Below are 13,470 nucleotides of genomic sequence, written 5' to 3' on the forward strand. Positions count from 1 at the left end.
AAAGATAAGCATCTAAATGTAAAAGACCTCTGCTGACAATGAAGCAAGTCTGGTAACATATTGCTAATTCCAGGTAAATGTACACTCATAATGAAACTGAATGGCTGCCAGAGCTTATTTCTTCATGGGTAACCTCTAATAGATGTGCCATGGTAGGTACCTGCTGGTGTGTGCATTCAGTAAAGGCTAAATAATCAGGTACAATTATTGTTGTTCTCTCACCTATGGAGTAAAAAGTAAATGAAAACGATGTCAGCGAGATGCTGTAAGGGGATGAGGATGCGAGCTCGCTCACAGCCCACCGGAGGGGTATGAGATCATAAGAATGCCAAACCTCTGAGCAATGAGGCTTATTCCTAGCAGCGGGACTGTAAAATACAAGACATGCGGTATGATCTCACCTCGCTCCTTCCCTCAGCCTCTAAGCACAGTCACAAACACACTCCTCCTTTTACAAAGACCTCGGGGGATAGTAGGACTGAGCAGGCTCTAATCCATGTCTGAGTCGTTAATCAGTGGAGCACATTCTCCGGTCTTTTCATCTGCAGCACAGCAGTATATGCCGTACACTGCCCAGTGCCATAGCACATGTCCCTGCACTGGAGAGATTGAGGTGCCTTTGGTGCCAGTTTCCTAAGATCTTAACGAGCTGATGCCGGCGTGTGTACCAGGCACACATGCTCGTTAGTAATTGGTGCCATCATTAGTTCACAAGCCAGAGGCCAGTATTAGGACCTAGGCTGTAAACCCATGGAGTCACGGAACTCATGAATAAGTAAACGGTATAATTCTATTGTAGTTTTCAATAGTTTTAACATATCAAGCTTTTTAGTATCCAGCCGAGAGATCCTTTGTATTTGGTATCGGTATTGTCCAATCAAAGGAAAACAAAAATGGTACAACATTATGGTACGGTATGGCATGGTATGTACTGACTGTAGTGTTTTTTATAGGTTTTTTTTACATAGGCATCGAGTAAATATTAGGCTGGTTGTATTGATAGTATGGATTTACGTTTCTTTGCTATGTATTATGTTCTGTAATCTTTAGATTAATTGTCCTGGACCTTTGAGCATTGCAATGCCTTATTATATATTCTCAAAAGGTTCTCCATCTCCAATAAAGTAATGAAAGCCTCCGTGTTAGTCTGTCTTGTCTCTCTGGCATTAAGTGTTTAACTATGTCTCTACAGGGTAAGTTTTACCTGCTGATTGAAGAGCTGAGCCAACTAGTCCGTTCCCTGGTGCCCATACAACTGTGGTATAAATACATCATAGGTGACGATCCTTCAAGCACATATTTCTTAGGAAGCATCCTAATAATCCTGTATAGTTTGTGCAAGGTGAGTCGGACATGTTGTGTCACAGCAAGCACGGTGTTACCTGGTCCATGGTTATCTGTGCCGGTCTTCTGACGGGCACTAAACGGGGATAGTAGAAATAAATGCTAGAAGAGATAACATGTTTGTACATGGGAGTCGTAGTTGTCGGACCCGCATTGATCAGCAACTTATCACCAATATTGTGGATGGGTCACAGCTTGTCAAGGTGGGAATAACCCTTTAAAGTGTGTCCTATTTTGAACTTTTGCATAACAAAAAAGGTTTTTTTTCACTACTTTAACACAGGTTAATAATAAACCCATGGTCATGTAAAAAAAGAAACAAACAGAACCCTAATTATACTCTGTTTGTGTCCCCACCAGTATCCTGGCTTCCTCTTCTAGCAAAGTGTATCAATATGAGATAATGTTTTGGGCTCCACATTTTAAAAAGGATATTGGGAAGTTAGAGTCAGTTCTAAGGCGGGCAACTAGATTATTACAGGGGATGGAGGCCTGTCATATGATGAGAGATTGGAAAAGTTGGGCTTGTTTAGCTTAGAAAATAATAATTTATATTTATAGATATATATTTGGTCAATACAAAGCACAGACATGAATTATTCCTTTACAAGCACCTTACAATTCATTACATGTGAAGTATAGGCAGTTCCGGCAACTATATAGGAAAGGGTTCTTTACAGTTATAGCAGCCAGATTGAGGAATGCCGACCACAAGAGGCAGTAATGGCAGACACTATGTCAGTATTTAAAAAAGGGCTGGGTTATAAATAATCTAGCAATAGAGAATGCATAACTAGTGGAGGAAGGTTGAAATTGGTGTGTAACTATGTAAGGTGACTGTTGGACCCAGTGACTACATCGGTCGTGTTTATGGGAGCTAGAAGGAACAGTCTCTTAGCTTCTTCTTCTGGCTCAGAATGAAGGTGACCGGTGCATACAGTGAGTGTTAACATCATTGTTCATTGATCTGCTACCAAAATTTGAACCCGGGAGAATGGTGGTCTGGGTATTCCCCCCCCCCCCACCCAACAATCTGGGCCTATTATTAACTGGTGTCAAAGTAGTATATAACGACTTAAAAGTGTATCTTTTTACATGCATAGCACTAATTATCCTGATTCAGAGGAACACCCTTTTGTTACAGCTTAGTGCTTTATTAAACTTCTGTTGATTTTTGTTGGAAACAATCAGCAAGCTTGCCTTTAGACACACCTGTAAGTCTTTTACTGTCATGGAACAGTTAGCAATAGTGACATGTCGCCTTCATCATGCTAACTAACGGTGGTGATGAAGGTAGGATCACTACCGATTAAACATTATTGAGGACATTGTCTATTTAAAGGGAATCTGTCATCAGATTAATGCTCCCCGTACCATGGGCAACATGAATCAGATACTGGCTGCACTATTTCAGCCAGGTGTATTTTCGCTGACATTCTGGTGATTCAGAGTCAGCATACATTAGCCCACCAGGGTCTATGTGTCTCCGCTGACCAGATTTATTCAGTCGCGGACAGCTTCTCCTCACCCCACTCCCCGAGACTGGCAGGTCCCTCCCTATGTCTGTACACAGGACAGACCTAGAACTGGCCAGGAGAACTCGGCCAGGGGTTGCATAGGATTAGCGGGGTCTTTCCTTATAGTCCCCAGTCGGCTTTTCAAACTGTTTTATGTGAAATGCTGGAGCGTTTCAAAGTAAAACAAACCTGGCTGCAATAGTGCGGCTATGCTCTGATTCATGCTGTGTGTGGTTCAGGCAGTCTGAATCTAGTGACAGGTTTGCTTTAAAGGCCTTTATACACATTAGATACCTGTCACCCAAACAATCACTCAGCTGACAGCCATCTCCACCGACTCCTCTATACACAGGAACATTCGGCTCGCCTGAGATCGCCTGTGTCCTGCATAAGGGAGCGCCTGTGTCCTGCATAAGGGAGCACCTGTGGTATGCATAAGAGAGCGCCTGTGTCCTGCATAGGAGAGTACCTGTGTCCTTCATAAGGGAGTTCCTGTTTCCTGCATAAGAGAGCGCCTGTGTCCTTCATAAGAGAGCGCCTGTGTCCTGCATAAGGGAGCGCCTGTGTCCTGCATAAGGGAGCGCCTGTGTCCTGCATAAGGGAGCGCCTGTGTCCTGCATAAGGGAGCGCCTGTGTCCTGCATAAGGGAGCGCCTGTGTCCTGCATAAGGGAGCGCCTGTGTCCTGCATAAGGGAGCGCCTGTGTCCTTCATAAGGGAGTACCTGTGTCCTTCATAAGAGAGCGCCTGTGTCCTGCATAAGGGAGCACCTGTGTCCTGCATAAGGGAGCGCCTTTGTCCTGCATAAGAGAGCGCCTGTGTCCTGCATAAGGGAGTTCCTGTGTCCTGCATAAGAGAGCGCCTGTGTCCTGCATAAGAGAGCGCCTGTGTCCTGCATAAGGGAGCGCCTGTGTCCTGCATAAGGGAGCGCCTGTGTCCTGCATAAGGGAGCGCCTGTGTCCTGCATAAGGGAGCATCTGACAACAGCTTATTTCCAGGGAGAACAAAGGAGTTTGTAGCAGGCCAGGTCCTTCTCTACCCCAACATCATTGTCCAACTAAGAATTGGGAGGCCCTATACACATTAGACTGCCGATCCTGCTGATATCTGTAGGTTCAGCTGACTTTTGTCTAATGTGTATGGGGGCCTTAGGTTTAGACATAGAATATTGGGAAAACATAAAATATAATAATGTAATTAATTTAAAAAAAATGCATATCACAATTTAATCTATTCACTCTCTCGTGTATAATGATATGAAAGTGTAGGCCTGATCTATGGAACACAAATAGCTGAGCTTAAAACTGAAAGATTGCACATAGCTACCACACAGCAGAACAGACCTGCTAAGGGTTCATTATGGGTTGGCTGTACACTTCAGGAAAATCAATTTATGACATTTTATTTTTAGATTTACCATAAAACCATATTTACTGTATTTTCATAATATACAATAATGCTTATCAACATTCTTTAATATCTTTTTCTCTTCTAGTCTTTTGACATCTGCGGTCGTATTGGAGGATTAAGGAAAGCCCTGAGGATTCTTTGTCATCCCCAGGTAATGTGTAGTTTAAAGTTACAGGATTAAACTTATAGAAGCACTCCCAATATTAGTTTTATTAGCTAAACCTACAGTACAGACCAAAAGTTTGGACACACCTTCTCATTTAAAGATTTTTCTGTATTTTCATGACTATGAAAATTGTACATTCACATTGAAGGCATCAAAACTATGAATTAACACACGTGGAATTATATACTTAACAAAAAAGTGCGAAACAACTGAAAATATGTCTTATATTCTAGGTTCTTCAAAGTAGCCACCTTTTGCTTTGATGACTGCTTTGCACACCCCTGGCATTCTCTTGATGAGCTTCAAGAGGTAGTCACCGGAAATGGTTTTCACTTCACAGGTGTGCCATGTCAGGTTTAATAAGTGGGATTTCTTGCCTTATAAATGGGGATGGGACCATCAATTGTGTTGTGCTGAGTCTGGTGGATACACAGCTGATTGTCCTACTGAATAGACTGTTAGAATTTGTATTATGGCAAGAAAAAAGCAGCTAAGTAAAGAAAAACGAGTGGCCATCATTACTTTAAGAAATGAAGGTCAGTCAGTGCGAAAAATTGGGAAAACTTTGAAAGTGTCCCCAAGTGCAGTTGCAAAAACCATCAAGCGCTACAAAGTAACTGGCTCACATGAGGACCGCCCCAGGAAAGGAAGACCAAGAGTCACCTCTGCTTCTGAGGATAAGTTTATCCGAGTCACCAGCCTCAGAAATCGCAGGTTAACAGCAGCTCAGATTAGAGACCAGGTCAATGCTACACAGAGTTCTAGCAGCAGACACATCTCTACAACAACTGTTATGAGGAGACTTTGTGCAGCAGGCCTTCATGGTAAAATAGCTGCTAGGAAACCACTGCTAAGGACAGGCAACAAGCAGAAGAGACTTGTTTGGGCTAAAGAACACAAGGAATGGACATTAGACCAGTGGAAATCTGTGCTTTGGTCTGATGAGTCCAAATTTGAGATCTTTTGTTCCAACCACCGTGTCTTTGTGCGACGCAGAAAAGGTGAACGGATGGACTCTACATGCCAGGTTCCCACCGTGAAGCATGGAGGAGGAGGTGTGATGGTGTGGGAGTGCTTTGCTGGTGACACTGTTGGGGATTTATTCAAAATTGAAGGCATACTGAACCAGCATGGCTACCACAGCATCTTGCAGCGGCATGCCATTCCATCCGGTTTGCGTTTAGTTGGACCGTCATTTATTTTTCAACAGGACAATGACCCCAAACACACCTCCAGGCTGTGAAAGGGCTATTTGACCAAGAAGGAGAGTGATGGGGTGCTACGCCAGATGACCTGGCCTCCACAGTCACCGGACCTGAACCCAATCGAGATGGTTTGGGGTGAGCTGGACCGCAGAGTGAAGGCAAAAGGGCTAACAAGTGCTAAGCATCTCTGGGAACTCCTTCAAGATTGTTGGAAGACCATTTCCGGTGACTACCTCTTGAAGCTCATCAAGAGAATGCCAAGAGTGTGCAAAGCAGTCATCAAAGCAAAAGGTGGCTACTTTGAAGAACCTAGAATATAAGACATATTTTCAGTTGTTTCACACTTTTTTATTAAGTATATAATTCCACATGTGTTAATTCATAGTTTTGATGCCTTCAGTGTGAATATACAATTTTCATAGTCATGAAAATACAGAAAAATCTTTAAATGAGAAGGTGTGTCCAAACTTTTGGTCTGTACTGTATGTAAATACATACGTAGTGTAGTGTGTGGCTATACTCACCCATTACTGTGTCCCCCAGTTTCCAGCGCCTCTCCGGTCCTCATTCTGACTCCATCGACTTACATTGTAATAGCGACTTCCAGCTCACAATAAAGCTCATCGTGAGCCGGCAAGGTGGATTAGCCATCACATGAGTCAGAAGAGGATCAGGAGGCACTGGAAACCAGAGAAGAAGACCGTAGGTCAGTATATTAACTTACTTACACTACACTACAGACACATTTACATAGGTTTTGGCAATAAAAAATCTTGGTGTGCTTCTTCAATGGGACTATAACATTTTAAGTTTTGCACTTGGGCTTCACTACTCTCCCATTCTGCCGTCTTATCTCCCTTTATGTCTTTTCTAAATGCCTTATTTAAATGGTTTCTAGAAATTTATAAGACAATGCTACTGGATCAATGCTCTGACAAAATGTAGGACATTGTGCCATATGGAATTCCAGTGGAAGATGCCCTAATAAGTCTGTATTATGCTTCAGAGCTGCATTCATCAGTCTGCTGTTTTTTATGGGAAGCAGCAGTTTGTTAATGGTCAGTTTAGTTTTGGGGCGGCAGTTCAGTTGCCTGATATAAACTACGTCCTGGGACCACACTGCGTTATCTGAGGCTAGAAGCCTGCAGAATTCTGACTCCCTATGTGTGAGGATGATGATTACAATGTAATACAGGCTGTAACCTGTGACACTTACAAGATCCATAATGCAAAGTTGTTCAATACTTTTTGCAGGTATTATTTCTGTATTAATGTAAACCATAAAGTAGCATAAAAAATGAAACTACGGCATCTAAAAAAGCCTCAACAAACTCCATTTAGATTGGGGTATCTGTAGTTGTCCAAGGTGAATTAATAAATAAAAAGTGACATTCAGGTAGCTTAAGTATAGGAGTGTGAGATCTGTGACTCCTCATGGCTTCGCTGAATGGCAGAAATCACATTCTGGGTAAAAAGACATATGTTACTGCAACACTCTTCATTCAAGTGAAAAATGCTGTTCTCCTTTTCCCTACACGGCGGCTCACTGGGAGGATCATGGGGTACCTGGTAGTTGGACCCTTACTAATCAGGAAGTGAGAGCATACCCTAGATATGCGCCATCACTTCCTTTAAGAAATCATTTGGTTTCTGAAATCGCATTTCCTCTTGCACTTTCTAGATTTAGTTAAAGGGGTTTTAATGTCTTTATTAAAATTAAGCTGTGAGAAAGGATACTTCACATAGAACGAAGACACCCCATGTCTCCACTCCAATGCTGCCACCATGACTTTGCCAGACCAGAAGAGATGATATCGCTGTATGGTAAAGTATCTGATAGTCAGGACATAATCTCTTCCAGTCCAGCAGAGATGATTGGAGTGCGGATCCTGAAGGTAAGTATGACTTCTTTGTTTCTTTTATAACCATCCACTCCCACTGCTTTATTTTAATAAGCACCAGAAAACCCCTTAATGTAAAGGTTCTTGTCCTGGTGGTTCACTTCATGTTCAGTTTCACTGTCCTCTCCCATCACCTATTCCTTCAGTGTACAACTATGTAGATCTAAATGTGGGAAACAGAGTGCACAATAGGGTGATACCCTATCGGGGGAGAGTAGGAGAGTGCTGGTTACACTCACCTGATAGAGTTGTGACAGGCACAACCCCTATGAAGGCATGAAGAAAACCAGCTGCTGCCCTGTGGCTGGAAGATGAATCCTCCAGGAGATATTGGATCCAGTTGGATAAACACGTAGCTGGGCTGCGCTGCTGAAGTGAATCAATTCTTCAGAGATGATGATGATGATGATGATGAAAAAGACTTTTTATTAACAACGCATTTCAACGCCTTACCGGCATCTTTTTCAAGTAAAAAAACCAAATGTGTACAGCATGAGAATGGATGGGTTTTTAAAGGCCCAAAATGTTTTTTGGGTTTTTTTTTAAGTTATTCCCTCCATGTATTTATGAAAATTATTATCCCCATTTCATTTTTCATCCCCCTTTTTTAACTCTCCTGCACTCCAAACCGCAGTCTTTACAACATTTTTGTCCTTTTTATTCATTTATAAGTGTAGTTCCCTTTTCTGTATCACCTTCACCTCATCCACCTAGATGGCTCCTCTGTTAAATGTTGCCCTTTTGATGTCCATACACTGCCAAATTCCAGGTTCTAATCACATTGCTCCTACACTCCAATCGCTTCTCCTCAACAATTTGTCTTTTATTTATGTGGTGCCGTTTATATGTGCATTTCCCCTCTTTCCTTTGTCCCCTTTCCCACATTTGCCTGGGTGGCTCACCTGTTAAATATTCACTCACTGACTTCCATTCACTGCCCCAGCCTGGGTTCTTATCCCACTTCTCCCACATTGTAATCATTTAACTGTTTACATTTTATCAGTGTTAAGGATGGTCCCTCTTTTTTTTTTTTTTTCCCCAACTTTAATTTATTCGATATTGCAAGTTGAACGTCCCTCCCCTTCCTAATTTTCTTATTGGTTTAAGTGTTCCTGTGGGTGTTCCCTATGTAACTGGCATCTATTTTGGGCCTTTAAAAACCCATCCATTCTCATGCTGTACACATTTGGTTTTTTTACTTGAAAAAGATGCCAGTACGGCGTTGAAACGCGTTGTTAATAAAAAGTCTTTTTCATCATCATCATCATCTCTGAAGAATTGATTCACTTCAGCAGCGCAGCCCACCTACGTGTTTATCCAACTGGATTCAGTGTACAACTGACTGATCATCTATATTCCTTTATCACCTGAATCAGAATTTCCCTCCTACAATCATTGCCTTCTTAGCTCCCAAATATTGCGCTCAACTCCACATTCCTTGAAACACAAGGCCAGAGTTTGGGAATTACAGATCATTCATTCTAAATTACATTTTCTTGTGTATAATAATGGACATTTATTCTTTACAATATTCCTTCATCTTACCGAGTGATGTCATCTGCCACAGATGGAACTAGCTTATATTGTAGCATTTAGGTCACATTTTCTTGCCAGCTATAGAAGGTGTTATCTCACATTTTAACATTGATTACTGGGTGGAGCTGTGACCGACAGTTTGTCATTTGGTATATTTGCATTTTAAAAGAAGTGAATAGTCAGAGTTTGACAGTAATCCGATATTTCCGTCACTTATCCCAGTTTTGTTGTACTGAGAAATATTCATTTAATTTTTATGCCAGAAAAAATAGAAGTCTACAAATGCAAGTAGTTCAGATTTGTTAACGTTATTATGCCATAAGGTATACATAACATATTGTACAATACAATATACGTCGTTACATTGTTACTTAGGTTCAAAAAACACCTGCGTCCAATAAGGTCAAAGTTTCTCCACCAGTTATATATTCTGTATCGTTAGATTATTCATAACCCACAATGCCATTTGTGCTGAGAAAAGCGTCCAGACCTTTTTTAAAAGCTGTTATAGTGTCTGCCATTACTACCTCTTGTGGTCGGCATTCCACAGTCTGACTGCTCTAACTGTAAAGAACCCTTTCCTGTTTAGGTGCCAGAATCGCCTTTCTTCCACTGGTAATGAGTTCCCCCTGGTCCTTTTATAAGGTCCTTGGAAGGAATTTATCATGTGCTAGACCTTTGTACTGACCACACATATATTTATACATGTAAATGAGATCTCCACTTAGGTGTCTTTTTTTTCTAAGCTAAACAAGCCCAACTTTTCCAACCTCTGATCATATGAGAGGCCTTCCATCCCTTGCAATAATCCAGTTGTCTACCTGAACTGATTCCAACTTCCCAATATCCTTTTAGAATGTGGAACCCAAAACTGGATCCCATATTCTAGATGTGGCCTTAAAGGGAACCTGTCACCAGAAAAAAACACTATTAAGCTGTAGATATAGGGTTAATATGCAGGTTAATAGTGTTACTAACCTTCCTGGAGACCGCACTTAGACCCCCGCTGCCGGGAGAAAATGGACCGGCAGCATTCCGGTTTCAAACATGAGGGCGACACCGGAGCTGGTTCAGTCACCGCTCTGAGTATAGAGAGCGGCGGCTGTAACCGCACCCCTGTTATTGACTGACAGCCGGCCCCAATACAGAGCCAGTGTCAGTCAGGGCCAGGGGCACGGTTGCAGCTGCTGCTCGGTGACTGAACCTGCGCGGGCACCATCCCCAAGACTAACCAAAACGCTGCTGGGGGGTATAAAGTTCATTTTCTCTGCGCAGCGTTCGGCTAAGTGCTGGTGCTGAGCAGGTTAGTAATGCTATTAACCTGCATATTAACCTTATATCTGAAGGTTAATAGCCGTTTTTCTGGTGACAAGTTCCCTTTAAAAGTGATTTTATAGAGGGGTAGCAATACATTGGGATCACGGGATTTTATTTCTCTTTTTATACATCTTAAAATCTTGTTTCCTTTTGCGGCTGCTGCCTGACATTGAGTACTGCTGCTCAGCTTACTTGTAACCAGAATACCCAAGTCCTTCTCCTGCTCTGTAGTCCCAAGTATACTCCCATTGAATGCATATGCAACAATAGGATTACTCCGGCCACGGTGCATTATGCTGCATTTATCAAGGTCTATGCATTCTTATGTTATATAATTATATACTGTAGCTTTATGTACATAGGACAGGACCAGCCGTTTAGCTGTGATTTCATGCTATTTTGTATGGGCTCTGTTTCTCCTATCCTAAAAATCTTGAGGTTAAGACAATATTGCGTGACTTGAATGTGGCTAAAAGCTAATTTCACAAGAACTCAGGCTTATGTGGATGTGTCCAAAGATGTATAGTGCAAGATAAAAAGACCAGCAGTAGTTGCTTTCCTACAGCTGTGTCAGTGATCAGCCTTAGTATTAGGCATTGCTGACCTGCCATATGTTAGCATGTGTTCAGGTCAATAATGTCCAGTGTACAGTGAAATCACAGGAATATTACAGAGAAGGCTGATTTCATAGTAAGCATATTTGCTAATGACAATGTATTGTATGAACTTTCATTAATGTTTGTCTGTGTTTTCACCAATCTCTCTTTACAGAAGTATGGTGTCCGTGCCAGCAGCCAGCAATGCAGTGAAGCCGGGGACATGTGCGCCATTTGTCAGGCAGATTTCAAGGATCCCATTATCCTAATATGCCAGGTAACAATCCCAGGTATTCTCCACCATTGGTGTATGGCCACCACTGCCTTAAAGAAGCTCTGCCAGCTAAATGCTTATTCCCTAATCCCTTCTAAATACAGTATGTGTGTAGTGTCAGAGCATTGCTGTTCACTGTCTTCTCCAGTTTCTTGCTGAGCACCAGTCCTTCTCTGGACCACGTGGCCACTCATCAGCTTTACCGGCTCACTCAGGGTGCAGCGGTGCTGCTTCCCAAATGTAAGCCTATGAGACTCAGAACATGGCTACATAGACTTACTTTGAGAAAGCGACTTCCAGTCCACACATAAACTCCTATGTGTGCCAGTTAGTCTGATTTTAGGTCACATTCTCCAGAAATAGGGAATACAATTAATCTGGGAGTGCTTCTTTAAGGTGGTCATGCACTAGTCATTCTCTAAACATCTTGTCATTCACAGTTGGTCTATGATATTTAGTCTCTCTGTACAATAATTCCCTAAGTTAAAATGACAGCTCATTGATCGATTTCTGCTTTGATCTGTGGCTAATTTTATTGGGGTACACATTATATTATTTGGCATACCAATACCCTACAGCAATCGGAAAGACCCAACAATGCAGGTTGCCTTTTTGTATAGATAGCTCCCTTTGGTCAAAATGTGTCATGCTTCTTCATGGCTGCTTTCCAGCCTGGCGACTCTTACTTCACCTTCTGTAGCTCTTTAGATCTATATATTATAACTATAATTCTCAGCGTTGCTAAAGTAATTTTACGTTTATAAAAACTTAGTAAACTATGATATCATGTAATAAGTCCTAAATGCAGTATATGCTATTTCTTATTTATTTATGCTTTATTTTTGTTTTTTTTCTAATTATTTTACTGTCTATACTCTTAATTATTTTGACATGTCGGGTTTTGTTTTTCTGCTTCCTACCTCCCAGCACGTGTTTTGTGAAGAGTGCTTGTGTCTTTGGTTTGACAGAGAGAGAACTTGTCCCCTCTGCCGTTCTGTAGCTGTGGACACTCTCCGCTTGTGGAAAGATGGCTCCACATCTGCTCACTTCCAGGTGTACTGACATAGACTAATGGACCAAGTTACTTCTTATCACTACCAGTGTTGACCGAACATCATCATCCAAACACCTTGAATGCAACTTGCGTGATTCTATACTATCCTCCGGTGTCTCTTGGGTTTCTATACACATTTCTGTTTGTTTTCCAATGAAAAACATGGAAGTGTCATGTGTAGATGATGCTTAAGAAGATTCAAGTGTTTAATGCGTATAAAAGGATTAAAATCTTGAAAACCTTTAAAAAGAGGATGTTTATTATATATATATATATATATATATATATATATATATATATATATATATATATATATATATATATATATATATATATATATATATATACACATTCCCTGTTTAAGAATGACAATGACAATTACCAAATTGAAGAAAACAACTGAGTAAATTGAGGAAAGTGATCACTGTCAAAATCCAGGATCACAAATAAAAATGTTTAAGAAGCCAAAATATGTGTTTATGAATTTGAATACACTTGGATATACCTGGAAGTTTAAAGCTTTTTTTACTGGGATCTGAAATAATAACAGGATTTTCATAAAACTTATGATTGTCACTATGACATGTCAAAAGTTTTGATTTATGGCGGTCTGAGACTTTCACTAATTGCTAAAACAGAGAGGTAGAAGTTCTCCATATGACACTCAGTATATAGTCTGAGTCCCTCTCTAGCTATGGAGGAGAGACAGTGGACCCAACTGATCAAAACTTCTAAAATGTCTCAATGACACTTTTAAAAATTATCTACACTTTGAAGTTTTGAAGTGGTAATTCGGCTCTGCCAACTTCCGAGGAAAGCTGGGCTGGTAGCGATTTGCTGGCTTGTGTGAGCATTAGGTATTGTGCAACTGTACTATAATATAATAACTGACGCTCGCATGTATGATATCACCGGCCCCTCATACCTCACAAAGCGGAATCGATCGGAGCTGGAATATCACTTTAATATTACTGTCTTGTACTTGGGACATCCTGCAGTCAAGCTACTAAATGAAGGGACAATGGTGCTTGACCATCACTTTTACATAACTGCAAAAGATATCTGTTCCACAAGCGCCCCACAGTTAGAGACCACAAAAAAAGTGAGGGTGGGTGGGGAAGTGGGGTGGTACAAAGGCTGCAGATAGATAAG

At 41.3% G+C, this 13,470-nt stretch overlaps 1 protein-coding gene across 1 annotated transcript in view; it reads left to right on the plus strand.

Annotated features, from left to right (window-relative positions):
- RNFT2 (ring finger protein, transmembrane 2) overlaps window positions 1-12,801 on the plus strand; it is a 92,186-nt gene extending 79,385 nt beyond the window's left edge. The window contains exons 7-10 of the mRNA XM_073676365.1: window positions 1,193-1,342; window positions 4,355-4,420; window positions 11,166-11,267; window positions 12,192-12,801. Of these exons, the coding sequence (XP_073532466.1) occupies window positions 1,193-1,342; window positions 4,355-4,420; window positions 11,166-11,267; window positions 12,192-12,326 (453 nt within the window). The 3' untranslated portion in view covers window positions 12,327-12,801. The remainder of the gene's footprint in view (window positions 1-1,192; window positions 1,343-4,354; window positions 4,421-11,165; window positions 11,268-12,191) is intronic.
- The last annotated feature ends 669 nt before the right edge of the window (window positions 12,802-13,470 follow it).

Source organism: Phyllobates terribilis, unplaced genomic scaffold (genome assembly GCF_046119375.1).
Source record: "Phyllobates terribilis strain yellow unplaced genomic scaffold, ASM4611937v1 Scaffold_1__5_contigs__length_1240528914, whole genome shotgun sequence".
Classification (NCBI taxonomy): domain Eukaryota; kingdom Metazoa; phylum Chordata; class Amphibia; order Anura; family Dendrobatidae; genus Phyllobates; species Phyllobates terribilis.